Source organism: Pseudonaja textilis, chromosome 2 (assembly GCF_049901715.1).
Source record: "Pseudonaja textilis isolate UNSWEBS1 chromosome 2, rPseTex1.2, whole genome shotgun sequence".
Classification (NCBI taxonomy): Eukaryota; Metazoa; Chordata; class Lepidosauria; order Squamata; family Elapidae; genus Pseudonaja; species Pseudonaja textilis.
The window spans coordinates 172,142,902-172,157,747 of NC_141991.1; the positions used below are offsets into that span (position 1 = coordinate 172,142,902).

The 14,846-nt window shown below is 41.7% G+C and overlaps 1 protein-coding gene across 25 annotated transcripts in view; it reads left to right on the top strand.

Annotated features, from left to right (window-relative positions):
• The window catches only part of ZNF462 (zinc finger protein 462), a 156,359-nt gene extending 142,965 nt beyond the window's left edge, over positions 1-13,394 (top strand). For 24 of the 25 annotated variants that reach the window (XM_087926480.1, XM_087926477.1, XM_087926474.1 and 21 more), the window contains 3 exons: positions 1,890-2,022; positions 7,378-7,492; positions 10,383-13,394. In XM_087926480.1, the coding sequence (XP_087782606.1) occupies positions 1,890-2,022; positions 7,378-7,492; positions 10,383-10,623 (489 nt within the window). In that variant the 3' untranslated portion in view covers positions 10,624-13,394. The other variant, XM_087926478.1, reaches the window with a different exon arrangement.
• Positions 13,395-14,846: the final 1,452 nt, after the last annotated feature.

The following is a 14,846-nucleotide window of genomic DNA, read 5'->3' on the forward strand; positions in this document are numbered from 1 at the left end:
CCGGAAACACAACAAACAAACAAAAAACACCTGCCCTTCTATATTGAGCTGCTGTGATAAAATGGGTGGAAAACCATTGCCTTAACTTGACTGAGTGCCTGTTTCTAGTGTAAAGAAACAAATCCCAGTGCTGACTGTGTTGAGTGTCAGCTTCACTCTTTACGTTTAACAGTACGAGCTACCGACTTCACCGCTTCGCAATCTGGTTCAGGGTGATGAGCTTCCAGGAACTTTAGCTAAAAGGGCTGTTTTAAATGGTTAGAAATGGCAAAAGGCGGTACAGGCCTAAAATCTCACCCCCTACAATCCATCAGATGAGAAGATGGGACCTCTTCTTTTCAGAAGCTTTCTGCCTCGGAAGATGGGCTGTTGGGATAGGCTGCAAGCAGCAGGCAGTAACAAAGGTCTCTGCACACATTTGTTTAATTGTGTACTCATTGAGATGCAAAGTGAAACACCATATTCCAGATGGTAACATGATACATGACATTAGGAAGGTGTTCTGTATTCACCACCCTTGCCCAAGCTGTCCTGCCAATGTTTTGTTAGCAGGTGTCTCATCCCAAAGAGTCACAACGTTGTATAAATTGAGTTGCGTTATGAAGCATGCAGCGAAAGGCCCCCTTGCAAGTTTAATTGTACAGAGGACCATACTTATTCCTATCAGATGCCTTAATAATGGTGATACATTCTGCTCAGTTAAATATATGGAACAAAGAGGATGGTGTATATATTATCTCAAGCTGGTCAAAACAGTTTATTTTTCCCCCCTGCCAGAAGTGAGTCAATTGAAGGCTTCCATCTTTGGTTCCCATGCCCTATAGTTGTATCTCTAAGGTATTGTGCAGGGCCCCCAGGTTTTTCACCATTCCTTCCCATGATGGCTGCACTGGGTGGCGAGCCAACAACATTGTAAGAGGTGGAGGTGTTGGTTGCGTGAGAAATAACAAGCCTCTCTGGAAATCCAGTCATTATACACAGCCTTTAATTAATCAACCAATTAATCAATGTAGGGAGATCCAATTAAGCTCTCGGTATGTTCTGTTGCTCGACTGTGCTGGGACTTGGAAGTTCAGAATGGGTATGTCCGCTTCCTGCTCCACCCTATAGAAAGTTATCAGCGGCGTTTTCTGGGGTTTATAGAACAGAGGTCTTCAAACTTGGCAACTTGCGGTTTTCAACTCCCAGAATTCTGGGGACTGAAGTCCACAAGCTTTAAAGTTGCCAAGTTTGGGGACCCCTGTTATAGAATGTATAGAGCTGCTCAACTTTGCAACTCTGGATGGCGTACAATAGTGTCCCAAATCAAAACAAGATGAATGGTTTCAATTAACTTCTAAGAGATTAATCGGCAACCAGAAACTTGCATTCATATCTTGCTCCAGACAAGAACTCCAATTTTCCCACCCTGAAGAGAAAGCACTTTTTTAAAAATTGCCTTTCTAAAGGCCAACAGGGTCCAGGCCAATGGTATCTTGGGAGCAGATCGTTCCAGAGGGCATTGTTTCTCTTATCTCTGCCTTTTCTCTCATCAGCACTTCCATCTTTCTTCAAATAAGGGCAAATGTAAGCCTTGCCAGAAGAAACCATCTGTCTCTGTTACTTAACCCTTTTCAGATATTCAACTCTTTGCTTTGTTCCTATGGAGCAGATTCCCTGTTGTGGAATAGTGCGAAGAGTATTGGTCTGTGGAATTTCAAGCATGTGTAGTGTTATCACAGTTGTTTTCAACCTGTTGTTTCCATACCTGGCTACTATACAGTTGTTTTGGATTCTTCATTCCTTAGAGGAGAGTCCTACTCCCAGGAAAAACAAGCAGCCACTTTAAAAGAGTAGCACTCACAGTGCCGTTTTTTTGCAAATACGCTGTATTGTTTTCTTCCCCAAAGGTGAGTCGCAATTTTGAGCTGGTTGGACGGGTTAACTTAGATCAGTTGGAGCAAATGAAAGGAAAAGAGGAGAGCTCCAGCAGTGATGAGGAAGAAAAGGATGAGGAGATGAACCCCGAGACAGAAGAGAGAGGTCAGTGTTGCGGTTGTCTTGCTTAATTCTCCGTCCAGCAGTCCCAGGGAGAAACATTTTGAAAGCTTCCAGTCATGTTAAGATACAAACTGACTTGCCTTTCCTCCAAACAGGAGCCTGTTCAAAGGACAGTTTGTTCGGGAAAACCTTTACAGTCTGTTCATCATTCCACGAATATATCACCATGGGTTTGGTTTGTTTCTTTTTTTGCAACCGTCCAGGTATAACAGATCCCCAGTTCCTTATGAATAGATCTCAGATTTGAGGAGTATAATTAAACATTAACCTCTTTGAAGCTTAACTCATGGGTCTGATCCTCCGTAAATAAAATTAATTTTTCAACAAAAAGGAACTGCCGATGGGCATACGCACTCACTGTCCCAAAGTATTGGGTTTCTTAAAGAATGTTTAAATCTGTGCACATGACCAGAAGGAAAATGTATTTGTGTAACACCATAAAGATTACGTTGATATCAAGTAAACTTTTTTTTATGTGGCGGGGGGGGAGAAACAAGGCAAAACAAGGTGGCGTGGCCGTTGTCTTGAGGACTTGCTGTTTATCACTTATGTCCTCTTTTCACCTGAAATGTGCCCGTTTCCTGCACTACTGATCTTTGATTGTGAATTTGATCCTCCCCGATGGCAGGCAGACAGTGAGTGAGAAGCCACAATCTAATTCGCTGGCATTTCACATATGCTGGTTCATAAGGGAATCATAATTAACTGTAACAATATCTCCCTTTGTATTGTTACATTCCATTCTTAGCTTGTCTGACTTACAGCTGTTGATAGACCTGTTCTCCACAAACTTAAGTCTCAGCTTTTATTCCTTTCTTTCTTTGATAGGTCCGTCCCGTTCCCCCCGCTTCTCATATGCATAACTCTGGGCAGCTAATTAAAAACATAGCAAAAAGCCATAGAGATTTAAAAACAGCAGGAATGGCATAAAACAATATAGTAATTGAGAACACTGATTTAGCACAACTGTGACCATGAAATGGTTCACCCACTCTATCTTCTGTCTTGACGACAAAACCAGGTTCTCCATGCCTTGCGAAAAGCCAACCGGCTTGGGACAAGTTCAGTCTGTGGGGAAACCATGTTCCTGGGGATGGGCACCTTGATAGAAAAGGCTTTGCTCCTAAATCAGATGGCACTAGATCGGGGGTCCTTCAAACTTGACAGCTTTAAGACTTGTGGACTTCAACTCCCAGAATTCCTCCTCCAGTTACGTTAGCTCAGGAATTCTGGAAGTTGAAGTCCACAAGTCTTAAACTTCTTCAAACAAGTTTGAAGACCTTTGCATTAGATCAGGGGTGTCCAACCTTGGCAACTTTAAGACTTGTGGACTTCAACTCCCAGAATTCCTCAGCCAGCTTTGCTGCATTAGATCATGGGTAGGACCTGGAATATGCTTTTTCTGTTGGATCCCACAACATGGGTAAACACCACTAGAGAGAGATAACCTGGTAGGTAGTCCAGCCCAGCCATTAAGGCCTGAAGAATACCTTGAATTGCACTCAAAAGCATCCTGATAGCAATACAGCTCTTAAAGCAGAGGTAGCACAGATACCGATCAACTGGCACCCAGAACTGGCTGTGCTGCTATATTTTGGGCCAAGCAAAACTTCTGAATACTCTTCAAGGACAGCCTGTTGTAGAGCGCGTAGCAGTAATCCAAGTAGGAGATGACTAAGGCATGATTATGAAAAAGACCTCACAGTCCAGAACAGTTACGTGATGCATAACGCAAAGTTATGGCTGCCACCTGCTCTTCAAATAGAAGCTGCAAATCCAGGAGGGACCCACAGGGGATCTGTCTGAGGTAGGGCAACCCCACCCAGAACAAAAGATGGAAATCACCAAAACCAAAGCACCCTCGAACCTCAGGGACAGATCCCTTTGTCTTACTAGCTTTGAGCTATGGACATTTTATAAAGATTTTCCAGTACTGGGTCCTTCAAAAACCTGCGGGAAACCCTAGGAGAAATAAATTGTTAAATGATGGGAGTTTATCTACTATGATTTACCTTTCGACAGCAAAGTCTGTAAAACTATAGACGGCCTTCGCCTTTCTCTCCAAGAATTTGCTTGCTTGGAGGACCCAAACTGAAGCGGATAGATTGACATTTGGGGAATTTAAAAAAAAGTATAACCTCCAAAGAACAAGAAGTCTTTTTTTAAAAAAAATAAAACTGTTTGAGGATAGTTTAAATTGGATTTCAGAGAGTTGCAGTCCAGTATCCTCTGAAACCAAAACACATCGATGTGTTTGGAAAAGTCTTGGGAAGAATTTGACAATATTTCTCCCAGCCATCCCCACAAAAAAACAAAACTGTAGAGAAAGAAGGGCATGCAATATACATGTATGAGATCACACAGAAAAGCAAAAGATGTAAATTTTAAGTGGGTTAGGTTGGCTCATGAGTTGTGTGCATAGCATAATATGAAGTGGAAATGAGGCAAGCAAAGATCAGCAGTTAAATGAAGCAAAATCCGACTGTTTTTCATTATATACTTTGAGAGGACTCTGGGAAGCGAGAGACATTGGCATTCTGTTCTTCTTTTTACTCAGGATAATCCCCACTACAGAATTAATGCTTAGAGCAGATGGTACTGTCTCGTTTTCAGTGAAAAGAAATCAAGCAAGATAGTCCAAGTAATTATTTTTAATGGCCTGTGTGGCAATCGTCTTAATTTTGTGAGAAAACATTTCATCTTTTGTTTGGCAGACAGCTCTCTGGTTCACGTTGGTCTCCCGTATTTCAGCCAGGAGGAATGTCCACTGTGATTTCAGGGTCTTGGGAATGCTCCATTATGTTCTGCAGAACAACATCCAGCCAGAGCTTAAGCCGATAATTAGCGCTTCCCCCGTTAGAATCAGTGAGAAGCATTTGGCTGGTCTACTCTCGAAGGGTTGATTGGCAGGGCATTCTCAGATTAATAAATACTTTCACTGAGCGTTACTCTACAAGGAATGCCTTCCCTATAGGTGGAGATCATATGGCTGCAAACCTGTGGCTCTGATCTGTCACTGACATGTGGCACAATCGCCATCCAGTTCAGTGGAATCAAACTCTACTCTGTATTCAGAGGAACTTTTACTTCCTTTCCAGTGAAGAAAAGATGCTCATGGAACATTAGAACAAGTAAATTTAGCCCCAGTGAACTTCTAAAAATCATATTTCTGTTAAGTGACTCTTCAGTTGTTATAACAATAGGTTCATTCACAAGTAACCAGTAGTGCTGGCTTATTTGATTTGCTGTCAACCAGGCAAAGAGGAGGCATTTCCGCATTTTTGTATCTTCTGTGCCTTATATTTTACAAAACAATTCATACAAGTGGAAAGAATTATCATTAGAGACTGATAGTATCTATATAAAATAACAGTTTTAGAAGTTAGGAGATCCTCCATAATTCTCCCATAACTTCTGGGATTGTTATTTTATATAGGGACTATATAACTAGCTAACAATAATTAAATAGTAGAATAGTAAATCGTTAAGTAATAGAGTATGGCAGGTACTAACAATAGTACTGCGCTTCCCCCAAAATATGAACTACCCCAAAAGTAAGTCCTAGCTTGATTTTTACACATGCACCTAATATAAGCCCTACCCCCCAAATAAGCCCTAATTAAAACCCCACCCACTCCAGGATCCACGGGTGAAAATTAAGCTAGGGTGGGGATGGGGTGGGGTGGAGCTGCCCTACTACTTACCTTTGGACAGTTGCAGCCAGGCCTTGCACACCCTGACACGTGCCTTGGCGGCCTATTTCTTCTGCAGCCGGCAAGGCTTTCCTGAAGGCCTTTGCAGCCAATAACAGAACTCAGGATGGCTGCAGAGGCCCTCAGGAAAGTCTTTCTGGCCACAGAAAAAGTTCCTGTAGGCCTCTGACAGCGAAAAGGAGTTGGGGGCGACATGCGCATCTGAGATGAGTCCGTGGATGACATCCCCCTTGAAAATAAGACGTGGTGCCTTTTTTGGTGGCAAAAAAAATATAAGACAGGGTCTTATTTGGGGGAAACATGATAGTAATTGTTCTAATAATAGTATAAGTAGCTAACAATAGTTAAAATAGTTGAGCTGCGGCAGTAAAATCATACCTTTGGAACCTATAATTATTTTCAAGGCTATTGGAGGAGGAGGAGGAGGAAGAAGAAGAGGAGGAGGAGGAGGATATCCATTGAGTTGAGTCTGGCTCTTGGCAATTCTATGGTCCAGGTCTCTTCACATCTTCCGATCTTGCACTATTTCTCTGAGCTTTTCTATGCCCTGTCTGGTGCCAGCTTTGATAGTGAGGTTAATGAACAATGAGGCAGGTATGATTGGTAATGTACAAGTGATGCATATGCAAATATGTAGCTTTGGGTCATTATCTTCAATGGAAGTGTGTTTGTTTAATTGGGTTCTCTGTGTCTACTTTTAGGACTTGTGTGGAGAACAGGTCACATTTTAGATCCTATTTATGCAGAAATATTGAAAATTTAAAAGGGTTCAGAGACTGTTAAGCACCACGGTAGATATTGGTAGTCCTCAAATTACAACAGTTACAATGGCAAAAAAGAGTGACATGACCAGTTTTCACTGTTACAACCTTTGCAGCATTCCCCATGATCATGTGATCCAAACTCAGATGCTTGGCCACTGTTTCATACTTACGACCATTGCCGTGTCCGGGGGTCCCCTTTGGTGACCTTCTGGCAAGCACAATCAATGGGGAAGCCAGATTCACTTAAGAACCATGTTACTTGTTTAACAACTGCAGTGATTCGCTTAACAATTTGTGGCAAGAAAAGTCATAAAATGGGGCCAAACTGACTTGACAAATTTCTCACGTAGAAACATCAATTTTGGGCTCAACTGTGGTCGTAAGTTGAGGACTACTTGTATAAAAAGTGGGAGACAAGACTGGTAAATCGGAAATGTTCTATTCCTGAAATGAAATGTTGCCCTCTCTCCCATTAAACCCATTAAACAAAATCTGGACTCTATAGATCTATCTATCTATCTATCTATCTATCTATCTATCTATCTATCTATCCATCTATCTATCCATCTAATCCAGATTTTGCTTAATTGGGTTTGAGAAAGGGTGACATTTCATCTCATGAATGTCTATGTCTCAAAGAGGAGCACGAGATATTCACATTCTTTGCCCAATGAAAATGTCCCTCTCTAAAGATATCGGATTCCCATATTCTCACGGGTGCTTTCAAGGAGGGAAATTCGTGACGTGTTTTTCCCTATTGGACTTTCAGACTACTTTCTGTTTCTGCCTTCTGCCTCCTTCAGAGAACTGTGGCTTATTCTTAAGATTGATACATGTCTATGTGCTTCTTTTCCTCCAAGGGGACATGAGGTTTTCAGAAAACGGTCCTCCTGAAAAACGCTTCCCCTGTGAATTTTGCGGGCGAACGTTTGCTGAAGGTTCTGATTGGGAGCGGCATGTACTGAGACATGGCATGTAAGTGGATCCAGAAGCTACCACTTCTTCTACCAGCAAAGGGAAGACTGGGGCCTTTTGCTGGCATGCTGCATATTGTGAAGCAAATGCTACAAACAAAGCATGTTTATTATCAGCCAGCTGAAAATAAATTAATGCTGACTGTAGGAAACTGTATTTTTACCGTATATAGCTTTGGGTTTTACTGTAATGAAAACAAAGAACATGTTGGGTTATTGGACTGTCGTTTCAAAACTGTGTTCTGTTTACTAACAGTAAATAGTCAATAATATTTTCCTTCTAATACGTGAATCTCTAATATATAAGCACAGTGATACTGTTGAAAATTAGAAAAATTAAAGCCACCCTCAGCATAGCTTACCAAGAAATCCTGTGTATTTTTCCTTCCACAAAATGTAATTATTAACATATTTATCTGTATCGAATATTTGAATGGGACTAAATACACAGCAGTCTTGATACAAAAGTCTTAATTTCTCCCTACAGACTTAATAATATTTTCATCTGCCTTTGAATATCCTCCTTCATTGGGAGGATAACATTTTCAAATGTTCTTATCCATTAAACTAGATAGTAATTCCCAACGTGGATTGTATAGTAGATATTTGACTGTATTCTATATTTGGGGGCAGGGGTTCTTGGACATTATTTGGATATATGCATTATATTCTAGAATGGAATTGTTTCTACTGTGTAGTTGGCAACATGCAGACACAACCCCTCCACAAAGCAAGCAACTCTCAAATTGTATTTTATGATTAACCCATGAACCCAGGGAGTCTAGGCAGTCACCAGGATCTGATTCAAAGGCAGCATTCTTTATGTATGTGTGTATATATGTATGTATGTATATGTATGTATGTTTTCTTAAGTTTTCGTGGGTACTTACATTTATGGTATTCAGCTTTGTTCGGGTATTTTCCCACATCATCATAGTTGTGCTTCTGTATTGTGTTCGTCTGTGAGTCAGACTTTCACAGCCGTTTCTGTTTTAAATTTGGGGCTAGCCTACTGCTGTGCCAGAATGTTTTTTTTTCTTCATCGTGATTGGTTGGGACTCACAGACGAACACCATACAGAAGCCTGATGATGGCAGATGAGATTCTGCCGAAACGTTGCTACAACTTTAAAAGCACAACTATAATGACATGGGAAAATACCCGAACAAAGCTGAATACCATATATATAAATATCTGCGAAAACATAAGAAAACACACACACACGCACGCACACACACATAAAGAATGCTGCCTTTGAATCAGATCCTGGTAACTGCCTAGACTCCCTGCAGTTTTCCCGTCAAAATTTTTTAGAAGTGGCTTTCCATTTTCTCCTGGCCTAGGAGACAGTGTAACTGGCCCAAAGTCACACAGCTGGCCTTGTGCCTCAGGTGGGACTAGGACTCATAGTGTCCAGTTTCCGGCCTTGGCGGGCACTTTAATCCCACTATAACAAATTGGTTCTCTTCAGCGCAGGTACTTTTAAGTCCCACAGATCGCCATAATCTCGCAAAGTCTAATTTGTCAGCCTTATTAAAAGGAAACGGAAACAAAATCACAGGAGCCTTGGGAACCAAATATCTGTATATTTTAGTCCCCGACGCTCCTCCAGGTCAGCGAGCGCATGAAGACAGATGCTTCTTGATGCCTTTGTTCCTCTACCTCTCCTCTGATTTAAGGGGGGGCTTGTTAACCATTTGGAAGAAACAACACCCACCTTATTTTGCCCTGCACAGGTAGTCCTTGAGTTATGACAATTCACTTAGCAATGGTTTGAAGTTGCAACACTGCCCCCAAAACCAGTTCTGAGGTTACAAACGTTGCAGCACCATGGCAGTCATTCACTCTTACAACCAGCCGCGGAGATGTTCTCCCCGTCCCTCAGGGTCCTTACAGGCACTGGTCCTGATGTGTGCTAGCCCATCGGCTCCGCCCTGTCTCTGATCCACTCACTTACCTTTCAAAGATCTGCAGAGCTCAGGGCCGCGTGGCAGAAAAGTGGCCATCTTCCCAGACCCTGGTTAAAGCTGTTTTTCATGCCCATCTGTCCCCTTTGGAAAAAGCTTGTCCCTCAGACAATGGAGGCCTGCAGGGGCGCAAGACCGCGCCCCCGAAGGCTTCCACCCCCTTTACAAAAGTTTTTTTGATGTGGAAGAAAGAAGCCTGCAGATGCGCGAGATCGCCCCCTGCAGGCCTCTTTCCTCTGCGCCAAAAGCTTTTGCAAAGGGGATGGAAGCATTCGGGGGGCGGGATCTTGCACCCCTGCAGGCCTCCATTGTCTGAGGGACAAGCTTTTTCCAAAGGGGGCAGAGGAACACAAGAACTAAAGAGAACAACTTCGCCTGCATCTGAAGGCCATTTTTTCTGTCACATAGCCCTGAGCTCTGCCGACCTTAGAAAGATAAGTGCACAACTGAGGTGGCCCTAAGGGATGGGAAGGGGAATATGAGATACCTCAGTGGTCATGGGGAGGCCTTGGGTGGCCAGAGCCAGGTGGTCCTTTCCTGCACTGGCTCCCCATGGTTTTCCCCATCCCTGAGGTATTTCATGAGCACTTAACGACCCGTGCATTCGATTAATGGGGAGAGGAGAGATGGGGTTCATTTAAAGTTCATTTTTGTTTAAAGCGGTTCCATTAACGTTACAACCGTCACGGGCATTATGCTCCCTTAGGGTCATAATTCGAGGAGTGCAAAGGTATCATCTCATCCCTAGGCTCAGAGGCCATCTGATCTGGCTAAGTTATTCCTAAGACCGGTGTGGGTTTCCTCTTCCAACTTTCTGAGTCATGTTGCCTCTGCCCTAGCAAGAAGAGACGAGAGGTCCCCGGGATGCCCAAATTGTCACCTTTTTTAAAAAAAAAAAACCCTTCCTCTGTCTCCCGTGTCCAGGGCAATGAATGAAACCAACCGGGTCATCAGTGAGGAAAGCCAGGCCAAAGAGAACGCGGAAGAGACGGTTAAGGTACCCTTGGCAGAAGAAATGGAAAGCAGCCTGAAGAGACTGGGGGACTTTCCCCACCAGAACGAAGCTGCCATCTGTGTCACTGCTGCTGCTGCTGCTGCTGCTGCTACTGCTGCTGCTTCTGATAATAAATCACTCCCAGAGATGGCAGAGGTCAAAAGTGAATGAGCACCTGGTGTGATTTCCGACAACCTACTTGAACAGTGATGAATGGGGAGGGGGCGGGCAGGGGGACAAGGAAGAATCAAAGCTGCTTTTAGGACTGAATGATCTATTTTCAAAGCACTGGTACCTGTGTGTGGGTGTGTGTGCGGGTGTGTGCGGGCGTGCGTGGGCGTGTGTCTGTATATAGATTAAATTTATTTAATTGAGGACGGTGGGATCCATGGCTCCATGACACCCGCACGACTCTTCTGGATCTCGACAACGGGGAAGTTACACGGTCATAACGTTGGACTCGCGAGAATCGAATTCCCAGATGTGTCTTGCATTATTTTGCCTTTGTGCTCCGCCGCTGGAGACTTCGGGGTCCTTTTGGCGAGAGAGGCGTCTCAAGGATGGAAGAATGCAGGGGACAAACGTTCCGTGCCCATCTTTGGGGCACTCTTTTTTTTTTTCTTTTCTAGTTTTAATATACATACTACGCTTTTCCAGAGTGACAAAAAAAACAAAAAACCAAGAAAAAAGAAAAGAAAGTTAAAGACTGCTTTGGCTTAAAACAGTCACCTGTTTCCTAGTACCTCAGAATTAACCAAGGGAAATTAAAAATGAAAAAAAAAAACACAAAACAAATCTCTGCATTTGTGAGTACTACCTGTTGTCATTGTGGTTAAATATATATAGAAAGACAGACTGCTGGGCAAGATGGTGAATGGAAGAAAAACCACAAAGTTTTAAAGAGAAAAACACACACAAAAAAACAAAAACAAAATTGTGCTCAAAAATCCCTGTGGGGGGTTTATTTCTTAAAATACTGTGATTTTTTTAATTATTTTAGTAAAAAAACAAAACAAAAAAGAGAGAATTCCTAGATACCTGTCTGTGACTTGTCATCTTTTATTCCAGGTAAGCTGTTTGTTAGCGTTCAGCTATGATTTTAGGGCGTTGGGTTGCTTGGTTGGTTGGCTTTTTTTTTCTTTTTTAAGACTCATGTGATTGACTCTGTGCCGTTCTTGTTTGCCCCATGTCTACGTTGGCTCAGCCTGTGGGATTACAATACAGCACAATTATTTTTTTTTCCATGTAAAGTAATGTCCCCGCCACCACCCCGCATTTCTCCGTTGCTCTCTCATCCAATGAGATAGGGCTGGGAAGGAGAAGTAGTTCTTGTGAATAGATGATGATGATGATTGATGATGATTTAGTTTTAAACATGTGGAGATATCAAAGAAGGTAACTTTTTTAAAGAAACTCAAAAACAAAAAAACCCTTTTAACTAAAGAACCAAACTTACAGCACAGCTATGCAGATTGTGGACCCATCCAAGAGTCCTCAGAATCATTCTGTTGCTCGTCCAATTGAACATTTTTTCACTGGTTATTATTTTGGTTACTTAAGAATGGTTGCCTTTTTTTAAAAAATGTGGTGTCTCGTTTTGGTACAAGGAGGGTCGGAGGGGGAGGGAATCGATAACCACATAGTTCTAAAGTTCAGGTAACCCAGTTTTGCAATATTAGGAGCCTAGAGATCTACATTTTATGGACTTCAAGGAGGGAGAAAATTCATTGCGCCACCTCGCATTCTTCACATGAGGGGGAACAGCAGAGCCTAAACAGGAATAGAAGTTGTGTTTTTGAGTTCCTTTTTCCATGTAAAAATGTTGGGATATCTTGCATGAACCTGAAGCAGAAGGTCCAGGCCCAGGGAAGAATGGTCTGATAAATGGGGTTACTTTCCAAAAGTAGAAAGTACTTGAGTGAAATCTAGTTTTAGAAATGCATGTGTCTCTTTGGGTTGCTTTTCTTTTCTTTTTCCTTTTTTCTCCCTTTTTTCTTTTCCTTTTTATTATTATTATTATTTTTTTTTACCTTTGAGGGAAGGGGAAGGGGTGAAGCTGCCGAGAAGCCGATATCCACACAAAAATTCTCAAATGGATGGTGTAAAAGAGGCGAAAAGAAAAAAAACAATGGCTGCCATTACATTTGTGGAAGAAGTGCTACTTGAAAAAAGCATGATGTTTTGAATTTTGCAGATTTCAGTTTGTGAGGGTGGGCTTTCAGTTTTGTTTTGTTTTTTTGGTTTCCCCCCCTTTTTTATTATTATTTGGTGGGGGAGGGAAAGTCATGCGATGAACACATTGGAAGGAGAAGTATAAATAAACATTTTGTGTCTGAATGTTTTCTTTTTAATTGGCCTCATATCAAATGTATTTAAACAGTTCCATACCTGGATTGGATGTTTGTAATGGTTACCAAAAATGAAAAAGAAAAAAAAAAGAAATGATTGTGACATGATTTTATCACTACTTTATTTTTCGAATAACATGTAAATATTGTAATCCATTGGATTTTTTTGTTTTTGTTTTTTTGGTTTATTTTTTGCTAACCTGTTAATAAATATATGGGACCATTATCCTTTTTAACAAGTCTAGAATGTCATATTTTTTTCCTTGTGTTTTTCCCCCCTCCCAAATGTATCCCTTGATATATTGTGGACACACATTTTAGATGCATTATTACGATTCTGTTGGCTGTAATGATGACCTAGGATTGAGAGTAACATCCTTTTTTTTATTTGTTTAATTTATACAGAGGACTTTTTTCAGAGTTTGAGAGAAGGAAATAAATAGCAAAATGATAACCCACTGGCTTCAGAACTCAGTATTTCCTAATTAAAATTAACTACTGCTCAGTGTTTGGTGGGTGAGGCGTGGATGTTCTGAAATGTTGCACTGATAACTTTTTTAAGGCAAAAGAAAACGAATAAAAAATTTTCAAACAGAAGTGTGCGTATGGTTCTCTCAAGTTCAGAAATGTTCTGCCTTTTTTTTTTGGTCTTGTTTTATCCTGAAATATTGGCCCTTTCATTTGATGTCATGGTTATCAGCAGTGAAAAGCAAGTATTTTTTTTAATCATTATCAGACCTGGCTAATTTTTTTCCCAATGAATAGTTTGGTTGGATTATTTTTAACATTTTTTTAGAAGTTTGTCAATGTTTTTGTTTTTTGTTTTGGTCTTGTGAAAATTCTTCATTTGGAAGCTAATCCTACAGGGTTCAACGCATTAGTTTCTTCAAGAGACATCGCCAGATCTTCCATTAAACTCGGCAGGTTTGGAACTCATTTTAAGGTTTAAAGGTTTTCCTCTGTCCAGACATGACCGCGACTTGGGGACGGTGCTCATCTCAGATTCTCAACCAAGAGATCCTGGGTTGTCTGAGAGACATTTTCTGTCATGTGGCCAGAATGAAAATATAGAACACGGTATCCTTTCCCGCCAAAGTGGTGCCTATTTATCTACTCACATTTCCATGCTTTCGAACTTCTAGGTTGGCAGGAGCTGAGGCGAGTAATAGGAGCTCACCCATCACATGACACTCGGGTTGCAAATCTGGGCTGTCTGCTTTCCAGATGACAAGTTCAGCGTCTTCACCACTGAATAATTATGCCCCTTGGAACTCATTTAGCTAACGATAACCGTTACATAGTTCTTCCCAGAGGTCAGTCATCTAGGTTAGTGAAAACTAATATTCCTAATAAGAAAAAGAGATATGGTGTAAACCTAGCAAATACCGATAGATGTAGGTTCCAGTAGTCTTCTCAAACAAAAATGGCATAGCTGTTCAAACTTCGCCTCTAATGTCATCTAATAACACTTAGGAGGTAGGATGGGCAGGGAAGGATAGCACACAATAGCAATAGCGCGTAGACTTATATACCGCTTCACAGTGCTTCACAGCCCCCTCTAAGCGGTTTACAAAGTCCACATATTGGCCCCAACAATCTGGATCCTCACTTTACCCACCTCGGAAGGATGGAAATCTGAGTCAACCTTGAGCCTGGTGAGATTTGAACTATCGAACTGCTGGCAATTGGCAGTTAGCAGAAGTAGCCTGCAATACTGCATTCTAACTGCCACCACGGCTCTTTTGTGGATTATCACAAGATGCTCTTGTTTGATGGCTATGCTATCTGGATATTCTGGGAATATCTCCAAAATTTAGGAAAAGAGGAAGGGTGTTGTATTTCCAATCTCCATGCAAGTAATCCTCAATTTACACCTCATATAATCCCCATTCAAAGTTACACCACCACTGAAAAAAAGGACTTGCAGTCAGTTTTGAGACATTGCAGCATCCCTATGGTCATGTGATCAAAATTCAGACACAGTCACAATGTCCTGGGGTCAGAACATCTGCAATATTCTGACAAAAGTCAGTGGGGAAGCCAGAT